At 44.4% G+C, this 15,935-nt stretch overlaps 1 protein-coding gene across 1 annotated transcript; it reads right to left on the bottom strand.

Annotated features, from left to right (window-relative positions):
* Positions 1-4,857: 4,857 nt before the first annotated feature.
* Positions 4,858-5,809, bottom strand: TAS2R60 (taste 2 receptor member 60). Its single transcript, XM_023184880.1, is given in 2 exon segments — positions 4,858-4,984; positions 4,986-5,809. Coding segments are annotated over 2 exon segments (951 nt in total).
* Positions 5,810-15,935: the final 10,126 nt, after the last annotated feature.

Here is a 15,935-nt window from a genome sequence, read left to right as displayed (position 1 = left end):
AATGGCTGTTATTATAATTCATAATTATATAATGGAGGTAATAAAGAATTATAATTCATAATTATATAATGAAGGTAATAATGAATTATAATTCATAATTTTTATTACAACTCATAATTCATGATGAGATTAGATGGCAAAAATTTATGATAATAAGTTACCAAATATTTTCAAAATACAACTACCCTTGCTTCTCTTTTACTTCTCCCTGTGTGTTCAAGCTCCAAGGGAACTTGTCCCTGTGGAGAGATCATTCAGATTCTGGAAGATGCTCTGTTCTCCTAGGCTAATGGTGTGAACAGCGGAAGGAACAAAGAGTAGCTTATGTAGGACGCTATGGAAAGGGAGACTGGGTCAGTAACAAAGAGGAAAGCTGGCACTCCACTAAGTTTCCCATAGGAAAGACTGAAAGCCTGCTGTTCACAGTTGCTTAGCAACAGGCAAATGTACAAGAAAGAAGTCAAAGACATCATAAAATCAGGCAAATTTTACTCTCTCACTCACCCATTTATTATTTCTACATTGTGCATAAGTCAAAGTGTGACTGCCAAAAAATAAGCCAGCCAGGCAGTAAAGGAAATGCAGCTCAAACATACGCATAAAAATATAGTAGGTATCCCAGAGATAAATGTACAGATAAACGTACATGTGCTTCTAGCTGGATTCTAGCTTATAGAACCATTCTGCTCAGTGCAGCAAGTACTTGTAAGTGCTTCAGAGGATGCATGGAAGAGTATGAGGCAGCCCATGCCGTTAAGAAGTTTAAGATCTTCTAGGGTGGGAGAGACAACTATGCAAACAGCATCACAGGCAGGACTAATGTCACAACTGAGAACTGCAACTTATACGTCCTCAAAGGTGGGAGGGATTAAGGCTTGCGGGGCATCCAGAAAAGCTTCACTGAAGAGACACTATTTGAATTAATAAAAGTTAAACAGAAAAAAAAAAAAGTTAAGTAGGATTTTTGACAGGTGCATGGGGGAATAGGGAGTGCTTTTCAGGATATCAGGGAGGAAGTTTTAGACATGCCCAGAACAATAATCCAAATTTGCTGCAAGATAGGATTCTACTAGAATGACAGTGAAAGATAAAGTTGCTGCCAGACTGTGGAGGTTCTTGAATGCCACATTTAGGGGGCCTGTGCTTCATTTAATAGGCACTGAGAGGCTGGGTGTGGTGGCTTATGCCTGTAATCCCAGCACTTTGAGAGGCTGAAGCAGGTAGGTCACTTGAGGTCAGGAGTTTGAAACCAGCCTGGCCAACATGGGAAAACGCTGTCTCTACTAAAAATACAAAAATTAGCTAGACATGGTGGTACGCACCATAACTCCAGCTACTAAGGAGGCTGAGGCAAGAGAATCACTTGAACCCAGGAGGTGAAGGTTGCAGTGAACCAAAATCGGGTAGCAGTGAGCCAAGATCATGCCACTGCATGCCAGCCTCGGTGACAGAGCAAGACTCTGTCTTTAAAAAAAAAAAAAAGGCACTGAGAAATGATTCAGGTGATACACCTTCAGGAGATTAATCTGGAAATGATAGTTCTGACTGGAGTGGCAGCAAACCATGAAATGAAGCAAGTAGGGAAGAAGAAATCTCAGCAGTGCAGGCCGAAGAGGAAGACAGTCTAATCTCAACAAGGATCAGGAATGGGAAGAAGCAGCCAGATGATGGGGACATCACAGAGGTAAAATTTGAAAATGGTTACCTATTAGGTACAAGGGCTCAGCAGAGAGAAGGGGGTGAAAATTAACTCAGAGGTTGATAACCTGATTTACTGAATAGCTGTAATAGATGGACGGATTCATCTGAGCAGGGGACGTGCTCGTGGGAAGAGGAGGGAGGGAAAAGAAGAGGAGGAGGCGGAGGAAATAAAGAAGGAAATACTTTGAACTGGCTAAAATTTGCTCATGATACTATCAGGTGGTAATGTCCAATAAGTGGAAGAAAATATAGGATTGGAGTTTAGAGAAAGGTCAAGGCTTTGGTAATTATCGACATGAAGGGCATAATTGAAGGTATGTGAGTAGATTCAAACACAAAGGAAAGAGATTAGATATCATCTTAAAGGAAGAAGGACAGAACCAAGGGGCAGGAGGATGAGTGGTTAGTGAAGGGGACACAAAAAGAAGTGGTGGGAACTGGAAGGAGATCCTGGCATCCATTGCCAAGAGAACAACTTTTAGAAAGATGTACAGATGGGCAATTATGGGGTGAGGTTTTCCCTTTTTTTTTTTTTTTTTTCTTTTTTTTTTTTTTTTGAGACGGAGTTTTGTTCTTGTTGCCCAGGCTGGAGTGCAATGGCACGATCTCAGCTCACCGCAACCTCCGCCTCCCAGGTTCAAGCGATTCTCCTGCCTCAGCCTCCCGAGTAGCTGAGATTACAGGTATGTGCCACCACACCCGGCTAATTCTGTATTTTTAGTAGAGACGAGATTTCACCATGTTGGTCAGGCTGGTCTCCAACTCCCAACCTCAGGTAATCCGCCAGCCTTGGCCTCCCAAAGTGCTGAGATTACAGGTGTGAGCCACTGCGCCTATTTTCCTTTTTTAAAAAAAATCTTTCACCAAAATCAGCAGTACTTTTGTAAAAATATTTTTAATCAGTTTATTTTAAAGAAATCATTTGTTATCAACAGAGGCAAATACCACAGAGACATGGGAGGAGAAGGGCTGGGGACAATATCACATTTAGTGACAGAGATCGTGTGTGCCCCTGTAGAAATAAACATGTTTCAGCAGAACAGGGAAGCAGGAGAGGATTGGAAGGCACACGGGAGGATCCTGCAAGTGACTCATTGGCAGCACAGGAGCACAAGGGCACAGGGGCACAGGGGCATGGGGCACAGGGGCACGGGGCACAGAAGCACAGGGGCACGGGGGCACAGGGGCACGGGGCACAGGGGCACGGGGGCACAGGCATGGGGCACAGGAGCACAGGGGCACGGGGCAGAGGGGCACAGGAGCACAAGGGCACAGGGGCACAGGGCACAGGGGCATGGGGCACAGGAGCACAGGGGCACACGGGCACAGGGGCATGGGGCAGAGGGGCACAGGCACGGGGCCCGGGGCATAGGGGCATGGGGCACAGGGGCATGGGGCAAAGGGGCATGGGGCACAGGGGCACGGGGCATGGGGCACAGAGGCACAGGAACGCGGGGCATGGGGCACAGGGGTACAAGGGCACAGGAGCAAAGGGGCACAGGGGCACGGGGCACAGGGGCACAAGGGCACAGGAGCAAAGGGGCACAGGGGAGCAGGGGCATGGGGCACAGGCGCACAGAGGCATGGGGCACAGGAGCACAGGGGCACGGGGGCACAGGGCACAGGGCCACAGGGGCACAGGAGCAAAGGGGCACAGCGGCACAGGAGCACAGGAGCATGGGGCACGGGGCACAGGAGCAAAGGGGCACGGGGCACAGCAGCACAGGAGCAAAGGGGCACAGGGGTACAGGAGCACAGGGGCACAGGAGCACAGGAGCAAAGGGGCACAGGAGCACAGGGGCACAGGGGCACAGGGGCACAGGGGCACAGGGGCACGGAGCACAGGAGCACACGGCACAGGAGCACAGGAGCAAAGGGGCACAGGGGCACGGGGCACAGGAGCACAGGGCACAGGAGCACAGGAGCAAAGGGGCACAGGAGCACAGGGCCACAGGGTCGGGGAGGAGCGAGACAGATAAGGGGATTGTTTTCAGGGAAAAAGTTTAGAGGCACATTTGTTGAAGAAGGGAAGGACAATAAAGAGGGAAAGTTGGAAGATTTGTGTAGAAGTAGAAATTCTTGACCTAGCAGCAGAGAGAAGACGGGCAGGAGCAGGTGGGCTAGGAGCACAGATGTCAGCCTTGAAAAGCCAAAAACAGAGACCAGTCCTCTAATGTAGAGGAGTGTGGTGAGGTAAAAACTAGGAAAGGAGGCCGAGAGATTTTAAAGCGAATGGAGGAGAGTTGAGGGTTGTCCCGTATGAATGATTCAAGGGATAGCTGAACTTAAGGAACGTGTGAGAGGAGCTGGGAAAAGCAGAAACGCAGTCTGCACATTGTTCAGCAAACACAAAGGCTTTTTCTTCTTAAATCTTAGGTCTTAGACAGATATAGATAAACTTCCCCATGTGAGTAGGGGAATTACAATAGGCCCCAATATCAACCAAAAGAAGTTACATCTGAACCCACAGACCTTAGCAAATACAGAGGAGATCAACAGGCTGGGCTATTAAAGAGAACATGAACCACATAAAAATCATAGACCCCTAGCACTCAGAGCGATCTCCAAAGGTCGTCAGAGAATACACACATCCCTGACAACACACACTGCTGCACACATGCACCAATTACACTATGCTCTGTGTACAGAGTTTAAACACCAGGAGCTCTTCCACGGAAAGAAGGAGAGAGGCACCACAGTAGATGGCCGGAAAACTGAATTGATGAGAAGGGGAAGATGGTTCACAGGACAAAGCCTGAGAAAACTGCATTCCAAAACTATGCCCCAGTTCGATTCAACAAATAAAATATTGCATGATGTTTGAGGATCTTTGTATCCAGTTCGCAGAACGATTATTTTAAACACCAAGAGATCGATCATAGGAAAAATAAAGGCTTCTGGATTCTTTGACCATATCAAGTCCCACAGGAACCATGGACACGTGAACTACACACTTGCTGAGTACATAACGTGACACTAGCCATATTTCAGGACCTTTACTGTCACCTTGAATCCTATTTCATTGAAGTCATTTTTCTAATCGTTAACTGTAGCAACAGGGAGGAAACATTCAATGTGGCAAAGAGAGAAGCTATGACCCTTTGAGTCCATGCCTTCTCCACAGGAATCTCCTTGAAGTTTTTCACCAGCTGTGGCTCAAGGTGTCCCGCACCTTGAGGAACGGCACCTCTCCAGCACAGCTCTCAGCCTGCGGTTGCTGAAGAGCAGAATGATGGGGTGAACTGCTGCACATAGATAAATCACTGACTCCCCTACCCAGAATGTCCAGAGGTGAAAAAATACCTGCGGCACTGAACACCAGTGACAGGAAATATGAGATGAAGAGCATGGCAAAAGAGAGGAGAGCCAGCAGAGCCTTTACATGTGCCTGCACACTGGGTTCTCGGAATCCTGAGGTTGTAAGGAGAGCCTTCTCCATGTGTCTTCCCAGAGACGTGATGAGCAAAATCATGCAAATGAAAAAGACAGCAGTGGACATTGTCCAAGTAATCATTTTTAGAGGGAAAAGGTAGAATTTCTCACAGTAGCTCCATATGCTATTGCCAGTGACATTCCAAGGTTGTAGATGGTTCCTTAAATAATTCTGATATATTCTGTGGTTGCCTATGAAAAATAGAATGGTGGTGAAGCTGGAGAGCCCTACAGAGCCAAAAAGCATCCATGGTACCCATTCAAACAACTTGTGCCTTAGCCAGAGGAAGACAGGGTGGGTGAAGGTGGCAATTTTCACACAATAGAAGACACTGAGCCAGCTAGAGAATCACAAGGTGGCAGCATTCAGGAAGTCCCACTGGAAAGCTAGAAACTGCAGTACAGGGTTGTATGGGAAGGCTGTGGGATACAGCAAAACATAAATGGTCTTGGCCATTACCACCCACTGCAGACAAAAGCGAGAGGCCCCTAGGCTAACCAGTAACTTATCACAAGGCAACAACGTTCTCCGTAGCACCCATTCCACACCCAGAGCAGCAGTGATGAAGCCATTGCCTGCTATTGCTACCAGGCACAAAAGGAGTAAAATGATAACCAAGATGATGGCCTTCTCGTCAGTCACCAAAGATCCTAGAACCATGTGGTCTCAATTCATCTCTCCGGTGGACAAGATGGGTCCCAAAGCTTCAAGGGCTATTTCTGTTGGGTTGCTCTGGAAGGTCTTGTGGGATATGGTTGTCCCTCCACCTGCCCCGAGTGCAGAGGCTAGGCCAGAGTAGAGGACACAGGCTATCAGAGGAGGGTGGAGACGTTTTTTCTTCTCAGAGTAGATGCAAATATTGTCAAGGCTCAATTTTCAAAGTCCCCACACCTGCCCAAAACTTTGCCTGCTCTTCTGCCTATTCTCTGCCCATGTCAACATCAAAGTGGATAATATATCAGGCCCTGGCATTTAGTGTCCTTACACAGGAGATTATACTTCTCTAAGCTGACACCTAAGACAGGACCATGCACCTGCCGGCTCAGTAGTATCATCCGTGGGACACACCCGCTACTGAGACAGCACTCACATCCACAGAGTGGGGTGATTGTTATGTTGCAGACATTGTTCTGAGTGCTCTCCTTAGTCTCACAACTCTATGAGGGAAGTGGTATGGCAAGACCCCTTTAACCAAGACAGAGAGAAAACTGAGCAAACCTTTACAGAGAAAGGTTAATTCAAGTCTTATTACAGTGACCATCATCATAAAAAAGAACACAGGAGACAATTATACATAATGAGGCAGGCAACTTTTTTCAAAATTTAAAAATATATATTTTATAACTGGTGGCCTCTAAAATAGCAATTCACAGAGGAACCCCCAGTAGCGATAAGCCAATGGGATATGGCAGAATGAGCCCTATACTAGGAGTCAAGACAGCCTTTAGTCCAAGCTTCACCCCTTATTGTGAGTTGTTGGATATGTCAGCCCCTCTGCCCCTCATTTTGTCCATCTATAAAATATGAAAAGTATCCTATGTTCTAATTCACAAAGATGTCTTAGAATCTCAGCTTAGAACAAAAGAAGATATTAAAGATAATCTTACAGATAAAAGAAATAAGGCCCCAAATTATATATTAAGACTCCCACCTAAAGTCACAGTTATGCAGAGGAAAGAACAAGATCCAAACTGATTCCAGGACCAGGAATCTCTGCCATGGTTAGCAATACATGTTACATCTCCATCTTCTTCATCCCTAGCTGAACTCAGAAGCCCAAAGTTTTGAGTCTTGTCACAATCACTACGGATCCTCAAGCGGTTAACCTCTCTGAACACCCACCTTTCTTCACCTATAAAAAATATGGATCACAAATAAATATGACTATGAATATGGTAAATATATTGGAAACTATGAATCTCTGCAAATGGTCAAGCAGCAATGATGATGATGACAATGACTTTTTTAGAATGGCTGTCTTCTATTCCATCCATCCATAATAAGTAGCATAAGGAGAATTCAGGAGAGCATCAGGAATGCAACAGAAGTTCAGGGCACCAAATGTCAGACCATTGACATCAACCAGAGAAGGGCAGAGTAAAAAAAGACCTCACTCTTTATGGAAATGAGCTTCAAAGAGTCAAAAAAAAAGTCAGCAATCAACACCCAGGTGAGTGTAAGTAGGTTAACGTGTCACAGGGAGATAGAAAGGCAGAAATTGTTCTGGGTCAAATACAGCAATATTGAAGGCTCAGGATCAAGTAACATGACAGTAAGGGGGTTTTTAATAGAATACACATCTTCTGGCTGGCACCACAACCTACCAGTTCCGTATATAGGACCCCCACAAAATAAAATGCATGTCAGCATCTCTTTCCAATTCTCAGTCCACTTCCCAGTCCCCAGTCCACTTCCAGATGAAATTGTTTCTTTAACAGATAGGCCAACCATAGTGGACACAGTTCTTCTGGGTAAATGAAAGCAGATGAACTAAGGTAACTCACTCTGCCTTTCTGTGAAGATGCAAATTTCCAGGAGATAGAGTTCCCAACTGCTCTCTTCCTTGCCCTTTTTCTTCTGGCTGACATTTGGCTGTTTTCTCTTGGAACTTGGGAGACATGGGGCAAACTTCAGGCTTATAGTTCTAGAGTATGGCCACCTACAAACCTCCCATGTGGAAAACTTGAATCTTTTTCATCCACCTCCCACACCTTCAATGATAAAGATGTGCATTTAACCTTCAGTTCATTTAATAATAATTTATTAAGCATATCCTACATGCCATGATAACCCTTTGAAAGACATTGGGCTACAACAATGAATCAGATATCTGCCATCAAAGCATTTTTATGGGCTAAACATAAACCACAAACATTTTCTGGATATACACTATGTGCAGAGTAAGTTAATCCAAAAGAGGGAATAATCATTTGAATTTAAATATGCAATGTGTTTCGTGGTGATTCTTTTGTTGTTTGTCTGTTTGTTGCATTTGGCTTTCTCATGTCTAGATTTATCTTCTTAGGTAAAAGCCAAGTCTGAGAGTTTTTAACTTTTCATAATCAGTCTTTACAAGTGTAATCATGAGGATAGTAGGATAGGGATTCTGAGTTGGCTCTCTATATGGAATACCTTCAACTCAGTACTCTCAACAAGTGACTCCCAGTCTGTGGCTCTCTGTGTTAGGGATCATGCTATTCCCATCTCAAGATTTCTCAGAAGAGTTTAGCAGTAACAGCCCCATAATTGTGAGACAACAAAGATGCTGTCTTGTATGTTGGAAGGAAAAAGATGAGGCATCAGTAAAGGAGGAGGGGTACATGATTATATCCAGAAAAATTAGATACATTTAGCCACAACAGAGGACTTACACAGAGAAGATGGCATATCAAGCCAAAAAGGTAGGCTGGAGAGAGATCACAAAAATTTCTGGAAGCCTTGATGAGATATTAGATTGTATCTTTAGTCAAGATAGAGCCACCAAGTGTTTTGGGGCTTTTATGGGCTAGAGTTTAAAAAAGGAGATTGAGAACATCAATTAATTAGGAACTCCTGAGACAAGTCCACTTAACCTGGTATCACTCAGCTGTGAAGATGGAGCAGAACATGAGAGTTGAATCACCACCCACTCCCTGTCCAAACACCTTGGGTAAACTTCTGGAGCTCCGCCCAAGGGAAGGGCATTCTTCCAGGTGCTCACAGTTGAGTAGAAGGGATACAGGAGAAAGATCTCCCCACACCCGCCGTGCTCCTGCCTTCCCTGCCTCCAACCAACTTGTGGCTTGAGCCCCAAGGCTCAGCCCCTTAATTTATTATTAATCTACCTGTAGGAAGTCATTAACTCGCTCATATTGCTACAAAGAAAAAGAAAAATTCTTCATGATTGATGATGAGAATAATACCTGTTCTCGAGGTGGGATAATTCATAGACTTTAGGTGTCTATTTAATTTAAAGCCCGGCCATAAGTGCCAGCTTCCCACAGGTTCCTCCATCCTGCCTCACCCTCGCTCTACCTTCTGGGGAAATCCCCCTGGGTTCCTCACCAGCAACTTGAGAATCTCCTCTTTTAAACCTTTAATCATCCTCTTGCAAGAGAAAATTCTTGATCTTGTTATCTTGCCTCTGGTCATCCCTCTCTCTTCTCTTGCCATATCCTGGCCTCCAGCTAGCATTGTAGCATAATGTTTTGGGGCCTCAGCTTCCCAGTATTTTGGACATTTGACTATAAATGCATTTATCTATTTGAAAATTCTTTGTAACCTCGGTTCTGTCCTGTTATTTACTGCTTCTAGTTTGACTAGTTCAAATCTATGAATCTCTCTTAACTATGTGTAGAGTTTTTCCCAATCTCTTTTAGTCTATTGGTCTCTATACTTTATCATAAATTCCATCAGTAAAATAAATAAATATATATATATATACACACATATATATGAACATGCAACCCACCAGCTATGAATTGAATGTTTGTGTCCTCCCAAAATTCATACACTGAAACCTTAACCCTCAATGTGATAACATTTAGAGATAAGGCTTTCAGGAGGTAATTAGTTCATATGGGTGAAGCCCTCATGAATGGGATTAGTGTCCTTATAAGAAGAAACACAAGACAGATAAGTCTCTCTGCCATGTGAGAACACAACAAGAAGATATCTGTCTGCAGCCCAGAAGAGGGCCCTCACCAGAACCCAGCCATGCTGGCACCCTCAGTTTCAGGCTCCAGAACTGTGAGAAATAAATGTCTGCTGCAAAAACACCCAGTTTATGGTATTCTGTCACAGCAGCCTAGGCTAAGACACTACCATATGCATGTTTATTTTTAATTATATGTGTGTATATTTTACTAATACGTTATGTGCATCATAAAATACCCCAAAAAATAGGGATTAAAAGGAAAAGAAAAATATAAATTGAAACTGAAATTGCTACAGGCCTAGTGGATCATCTTGCACAAGCCCTGGGATGCAGATATCCCAATCTGGAGATTCCCATCCTCAGCAGCAGCATCTGGGATCCACTTCCTGGGTGAGCAGACAGGAAGAGTAGGATCATCAAAATTAAGAACTGTAGGACTTTTCCTTTGTTTTCCTTCTATCTTCTGTTGGCCAAAACCTAAAAGCATTTTTACATCAGACAATTCCTTTTCATTCGACATGAACACATGAAGTTATGGATGTGACAGACAGTGGCACCAAACTACTATGTGTCCTTAGCCTTCTGTGAGATCCAGCTGGAAAAGTTTCTTGGGTGGAATCAGTCTTAAGCAGAGCACAAAGGAAGGAAATGGTGGAGATTGGCAGAGAAAGGAAAGAAGGAAGTATTGTGTGGGCCCAAGAAGCACATGAGGAAGAAAAGGACTTGGGGGAAGAGGGGAATAAGATTTATTGGGCTGAAGTGGAGAGACGAGGCTAAGAGCACAGGCGTGGAGCAGAAGGGCAGGCAATGTCAAATGGATGATGCTAGACAATCCATGTCACTATAAAAAAAATAAGCTTCAAGGGCAGGGCGCGGTGGCTCACACCTGTAATCCCAGAGGTGGGTGAATCACTCAAGATGAGGAGATTGAGACCAGCCTGGCCAACATGGTGAAACTCCGTCTCTACTAAAAATACAAAAATTAGCCAGGTGTGGTGGTGCATGCCTGTAGTCCCAGCTACTCAGGAGGCTGAGGCAGGAGAATCGCTTGAACACAGGAGGTGTAGGCGCGATGAGATTACGCCACTGCACTCCAGCCTGGGCAACAGAGTAAGACTCTATCTCAAAAGTAAAATAAAATGTATTAAAAACAAGCTTCAGTTTGCCAACAGAGACACCTGCTGACAGTTACAGTTCTCTATAAAGGGCATACAGACCAAAATGATGCTTGGCAAATATTAGGGTTGCTTACCTGTAGATTTGTGGGGCTCCATGAGGAAATGAGGCCACCAGCAAAGGCCAAGGTGATTGAAAGCTAGGACTAGAGACTCACAGCAGTGGAGGGGATGGTAAGAACACAGACAGCAGGACGGAAAAGGGATTCTGAAGCATAGACAAAGTGGGAGAGAAAGAAGAAACTGGAAAGAGAAAGACAGAACCCAAACCATATGCATTCCTGCCAGAACCAGGATCATTCGTCACAGGACTGGTTATTGACACGGATAACTCAGGAGCAGAACCACCCTATGGCCAGCACCTTCCAAAGCCCTATGAGCCAGCAGCACATGGGGACTGCAGCTGAGGCCATGTCTTCAGGCCCTTTTTCAGTTTGGGGCTCCTCAGCACCAGGAAGGTAGAGTGCACACAGATGTTGGCATAGATTAGCACTTCCCAGGCCCAGTGCCAGTGATTCTGAAAGTTTATGATTTTCAAAGCAGAAACAAACAAGAACAGGAAGTACAATGTACAGAAGATGAGGGAAAAGGTGAGTGACTTTAGAGCCATGGTGTAAGCCTGGGTGCTGGGATGACAGGGCCCAGACCTGCGGTTCCTCATCTGCCCCAAGTGCCAGCACAGTGAGACTATGAGCAAGACAGTGGATACTAGGAACAGGAGGAATGGAATCAACAACACAAACCCTTCATAAAGGAAAAAGTAGAGCTCAAATGAAGCCTGCACTCTATAAACTAGAGTTTCGTTTCCATAGGAATTCAGGGAGACCTTCCTCGGACCAAACAGTATATTCCCAGTGGCTGATGAGATGACTTCCAGGCCACAGATGATCAGGGAGACCTGGATCAGCCTGGGCACCGATCTAGAGATCCTCCACTTCAGCCAGGCGAAGGTGGGGTGGGAGAAAGATGAGATCTTCACACAGTAGAAAGCAGCAAGCAAGGCAGTAAACCACAAAGTGAGGGCATTGAAAAAGTCCCAGAAGGTGTTCACATAGGGAGCTGTGTGCCAAAAATCTAGGGAGGCCAGGAAGTTGTTCGCCATGGCTACCCCATGTAGGCAGAACCGGGAGGCAGCGAGACAGACCACAATCATGTCACTTGTGGACAGCATCCGGCACCTTACCCACTCCCTGCCCAGCACTGTGACCAAGAAGCCATTCTGCAGCATTGCAGCCAATGACTCCAGGCAAAAGATGGCCATGAAGATCAATGTGAGCGAGGAGGGCATCTTCTCCAGGGAGGTTCTGCTAAGTCTTGACTCCTACTGCAGAGGACTGGGACACATCTGCAGGGAAAAACAGCCTCTCTGGCCAAGTCAAGCCACCCTGTTGACACCAGAGACTCAGAAGGCCTTGTCCCTGGATTCACAGAAAATCCCAGCCACCAGCAAACACCCCCAGTCCCCAACATTTGAAAAGATAATTTCTGCAATCTCCTTTGGCATGCAAACCACTCCCAGCTCAATGACACCGTCTCTATTTGCATAACCTGTATTTGCCTATCCTTTCTCAGAGCCAGATGCAGGGAAATGTTAACAGAATAGAGGCTGCCGGGGTGACTGAAAATACCCACATTTTGTACATTATGTCTTAACTGTACTATTTCTTTCCTAAGTCTTCTTTAAAAGACTTTGTTACTCTTATTGTTCTCCCCAAACCACAAATCTTCCCTTCGCATCCTGCCTTAATATTTTATTCAGTAGCCTCTATACACTGCCTTAGCTCACCTCCTAAATGGGTGGAACAGAAAAATCATTCACATGCACAAGGCTTCAGATTACCAAGAAAAGGCTCCCTAAGCACTGACCTCTCATGTTGCCTAAAATTTCACTGTCAAGCTCCATATTGGAGTTCATGAAATCTCCAGTTAAAATGTGGATTTCTCTGATGTGTTACCATCAAATCTATTAACTGTTATCCCCTTGGCTCCAGTGTGCTTGATCAACCAAAAGTAATCAGTTCCTAAGAAGCCTCTGAGGAAATGAGAGAGAGCAGATAAGTCATAATGAGAAGACAAGAAAGACAGAGAAGGGAAACTGACCCAGAGAGGACATCACCATAGGAGCTGGGGGAAGCAAGAGTTGGTGGAATGACAAGAGGAGCTCAGGGCAAAGCTGGGCCACACACTAAGTTCTGCTTTATGTGGACTGAGCCCTGTCCTATAACAATCCTGAAGATATAATAGTAAAAACCATCCTGCTGGAACACCTTGTCTCTTCTTTTTGAGACAGAGTCTCGCTCTGTCGCCAGACCGGGGTGCAGTGATGTGATCTCGGCTCATTGCAACCTCCGCCTCCCGGGTTCAAGCAATTCTCCTGCCTCAGCCTCCTGAGTAGCTGGGACTACAGGCATGCACCACCACGCCTGGCTAATTTTTGTATTTTTAGTAGAGACAGAGTTTCATCATTTTGACCAGGATGGTCTCGATCTCTTGACCTTGTGATCTACCCAACTTGGCCTCCCAAAGTGCTGGGATTACAGGTGTGAGCCACTGCACATGGCCCCACCTTGTCATTTTAAAAGTGATTTCACACATGTTACATTTCTCCTTTACTGACAACCACACAAAATGACACTGGTTTAGATCAGCCAATCCAGGCTCAGTGAGCCATGAGGACAGGTTCAACTGAGGAAAGAATGCCTATGAACATGGAAAAAGTAAAAACAGAAAGGTTAAGAGGGAAGAGAGAGAAGGAGGGTAGAAGAAAGCAGAGGTGTGGGTAGAAAAACAGGGAAGGGAATCCCCCGGCAAATGTCTCAGATCTTGGAGTCAGGGCTCTCCACCAAGCTGAGTCATAGAAAATGGCCTTGCCTACTTCCCATGGTCTCACTCAACATTCTACAGGTGAGAGAGGCCTGTGTGTGAAAGATGAAAGAGAAATAAAAACAAGGACAAACATTTATGATGGCAACTTCAAGAAAAAGAGGTTCAGTTCTCGAATACAGCAATTGCTTGAGGAGCTGTTTGTTTGTTTGTGTGTTTGTTTTGAGACGGAGTCTCGCTCTGTTGCCCAGGCTGGAGTGCAGTGGTTCAATCTTGCCTCACTGCAAGCTCCACCTCCCAGGTTCACACGATTCTCCTGCCTCAGCCTCCAGAGTAGCTAGGATTACAGGTGCCTTCACCACGCTCGGCTAGTTGAAGAGCTGCTAGTTTTTATTGAACTCTCAAAAGATTGTTAGAGAGCAGATAATTCAACCTGATCAACTGTTTTGTAACACAGCTTCAGTGTCTTTATTTAATTCTGTGCATGTCTTCCTCTGCCTTCTTTAAGACAACAGCAATGAGTGGCTTCTGCATGCTCCACAACATTTTGGCTCATCTCAAAATCCTTTGGCCAGAGCCCAGCTTCATGATGTCATCAAGAAGCAAGCTGAGGCCATGGTACACACGCCCTGTTGCGGTCACGTGTAACCAAGTAGACATTCAATGTTTGCGGGCAACCTTCACGTTCTCTGCAGAGGTGCCAAAGTGTGCACTTTGCCAGAACAAGTCTTCCCCAGGACTTTCCCTTTCCTACAGCTGATAGCTCTAGAAAGTAAACATTTTCTCCTGTTTCAACACTCTTCTATAAGAAGGCTGATAGAGTACCTTTCCCACAGGCACATGTTTATCCATCTCTCAATGCTTCGCTAGATATATCTTATGGGGGTCCCATGTCCCATTCATAGTCTGCCACCAAAAGAGGTCATAAGCAAGACGATGTTTTAGGTTTTCTCAGTTTTTCAAGACTCCTCCAAATATGAAATAGCAATCAAAATACAAGTTGTTTCTCACAAAAGTTTGGGTCACATTTATCTTTTTTAAAGGTGTCTCATTCCTACAGCTGAGGCTAATGAATTCTTTTCTGCAGCATGATTGGAGATTTTTTTTAGGATGAAGCCTGAGTCTTCTGTGAAATGGCAGTAATGGTAAACAAGTAACAGCAGAAGACTGGATTAAAATGGAAGATTCTGCAAAGAGCTACTAGCACTTCCCTCACATTAGCCCTCGACACTAGTAAAGTGCTTTTTGGTTTCTGTTGATTCATTTGTTTTTTGTTTTTATTTTCTTGTCACATTCAAGAATACATTGGTTCATCTTAGAGACATACAAAAATACATTTCATTTGACAAGATTTCTCAATCTTGGCACCCATTCCCAACTGGATCTTTGAGTGACGTGCATTGCATAAATACTTCCACATATTTCCATGGCGTTATCAGGTAACTGATGGCCCACTCCAGGAAAAGTGGAAGAAGAAGGAAATAACAATGTTTTTAATGGCTAGGCTGTGCATAAATGTTAAGCTAAACTGCACAAATTTAATAATGATTTCCCTGCAGGATAAGTCCTAAATATTTTTTCACACCCTGAAGACCTCATCTGACCCTTATATTTAAGTAATTTAGAATAAACATTGGCTCTAATAGCAATCCAGCATAAAAGAGAATTTTAGCTTTCTGAAAGTAAATTTGGGAATTTCTAACATCTTCCATTATCAAAATGTGATTGTATAGTTAAATATTGTTTAATATTCAGGTAAATCTACAGACTTTCCTCTCAAATAAAAATAGCATTTGATAGTTATTTTTTATCATCATAAAGTTAGCCTGCAAGGAAGTTGAGTCCAATTCTATTTCAACTAAAAGATCTTTAGAATGAATCTCTTTGCCTCGCTCCATTCGAGCATTTAGAAACAATAAAATTAATATCTAAAGGAATAAATCAAATGTTCTTTCCATAATGCCATGAACTTCACTCAATGTCTAACATCTACTGGAGGGATAAGTTATGTTCAGTAACTTCTAAATCAGTGGTTTACAAATTATGCTTTCCAGGGAGTTCTCATGGTAGGGAAAGGGTAAGAGGAGAACTGAGAAAGTAGAACCACAAACCCTCATTTCCTTTTCAAACAGAGCAGTCCTGCTTATATGTATTTTATATACTGAGC

This window comes from Piliocolobus tephrosceles, chromosome 8, assembly GCF_002776525.5.
Source record: "Piliocolobus tephrosceles isolate RC106 chromosome 8, ASM277652v3, whole genome shotgun sequence".
In the NCBI taxonomy this organism is placed as follows: Eukaryota; Metazoa; Chordata; class Mammalia; order Primates; family Cercopithecidae; genus Piliocolobus; species Piliocolobus tephrosceles.
Note: the sequence above shows the minus strand (reverse complement) of the source record. Positions and strands in the feature narration are given on the sequence as shown.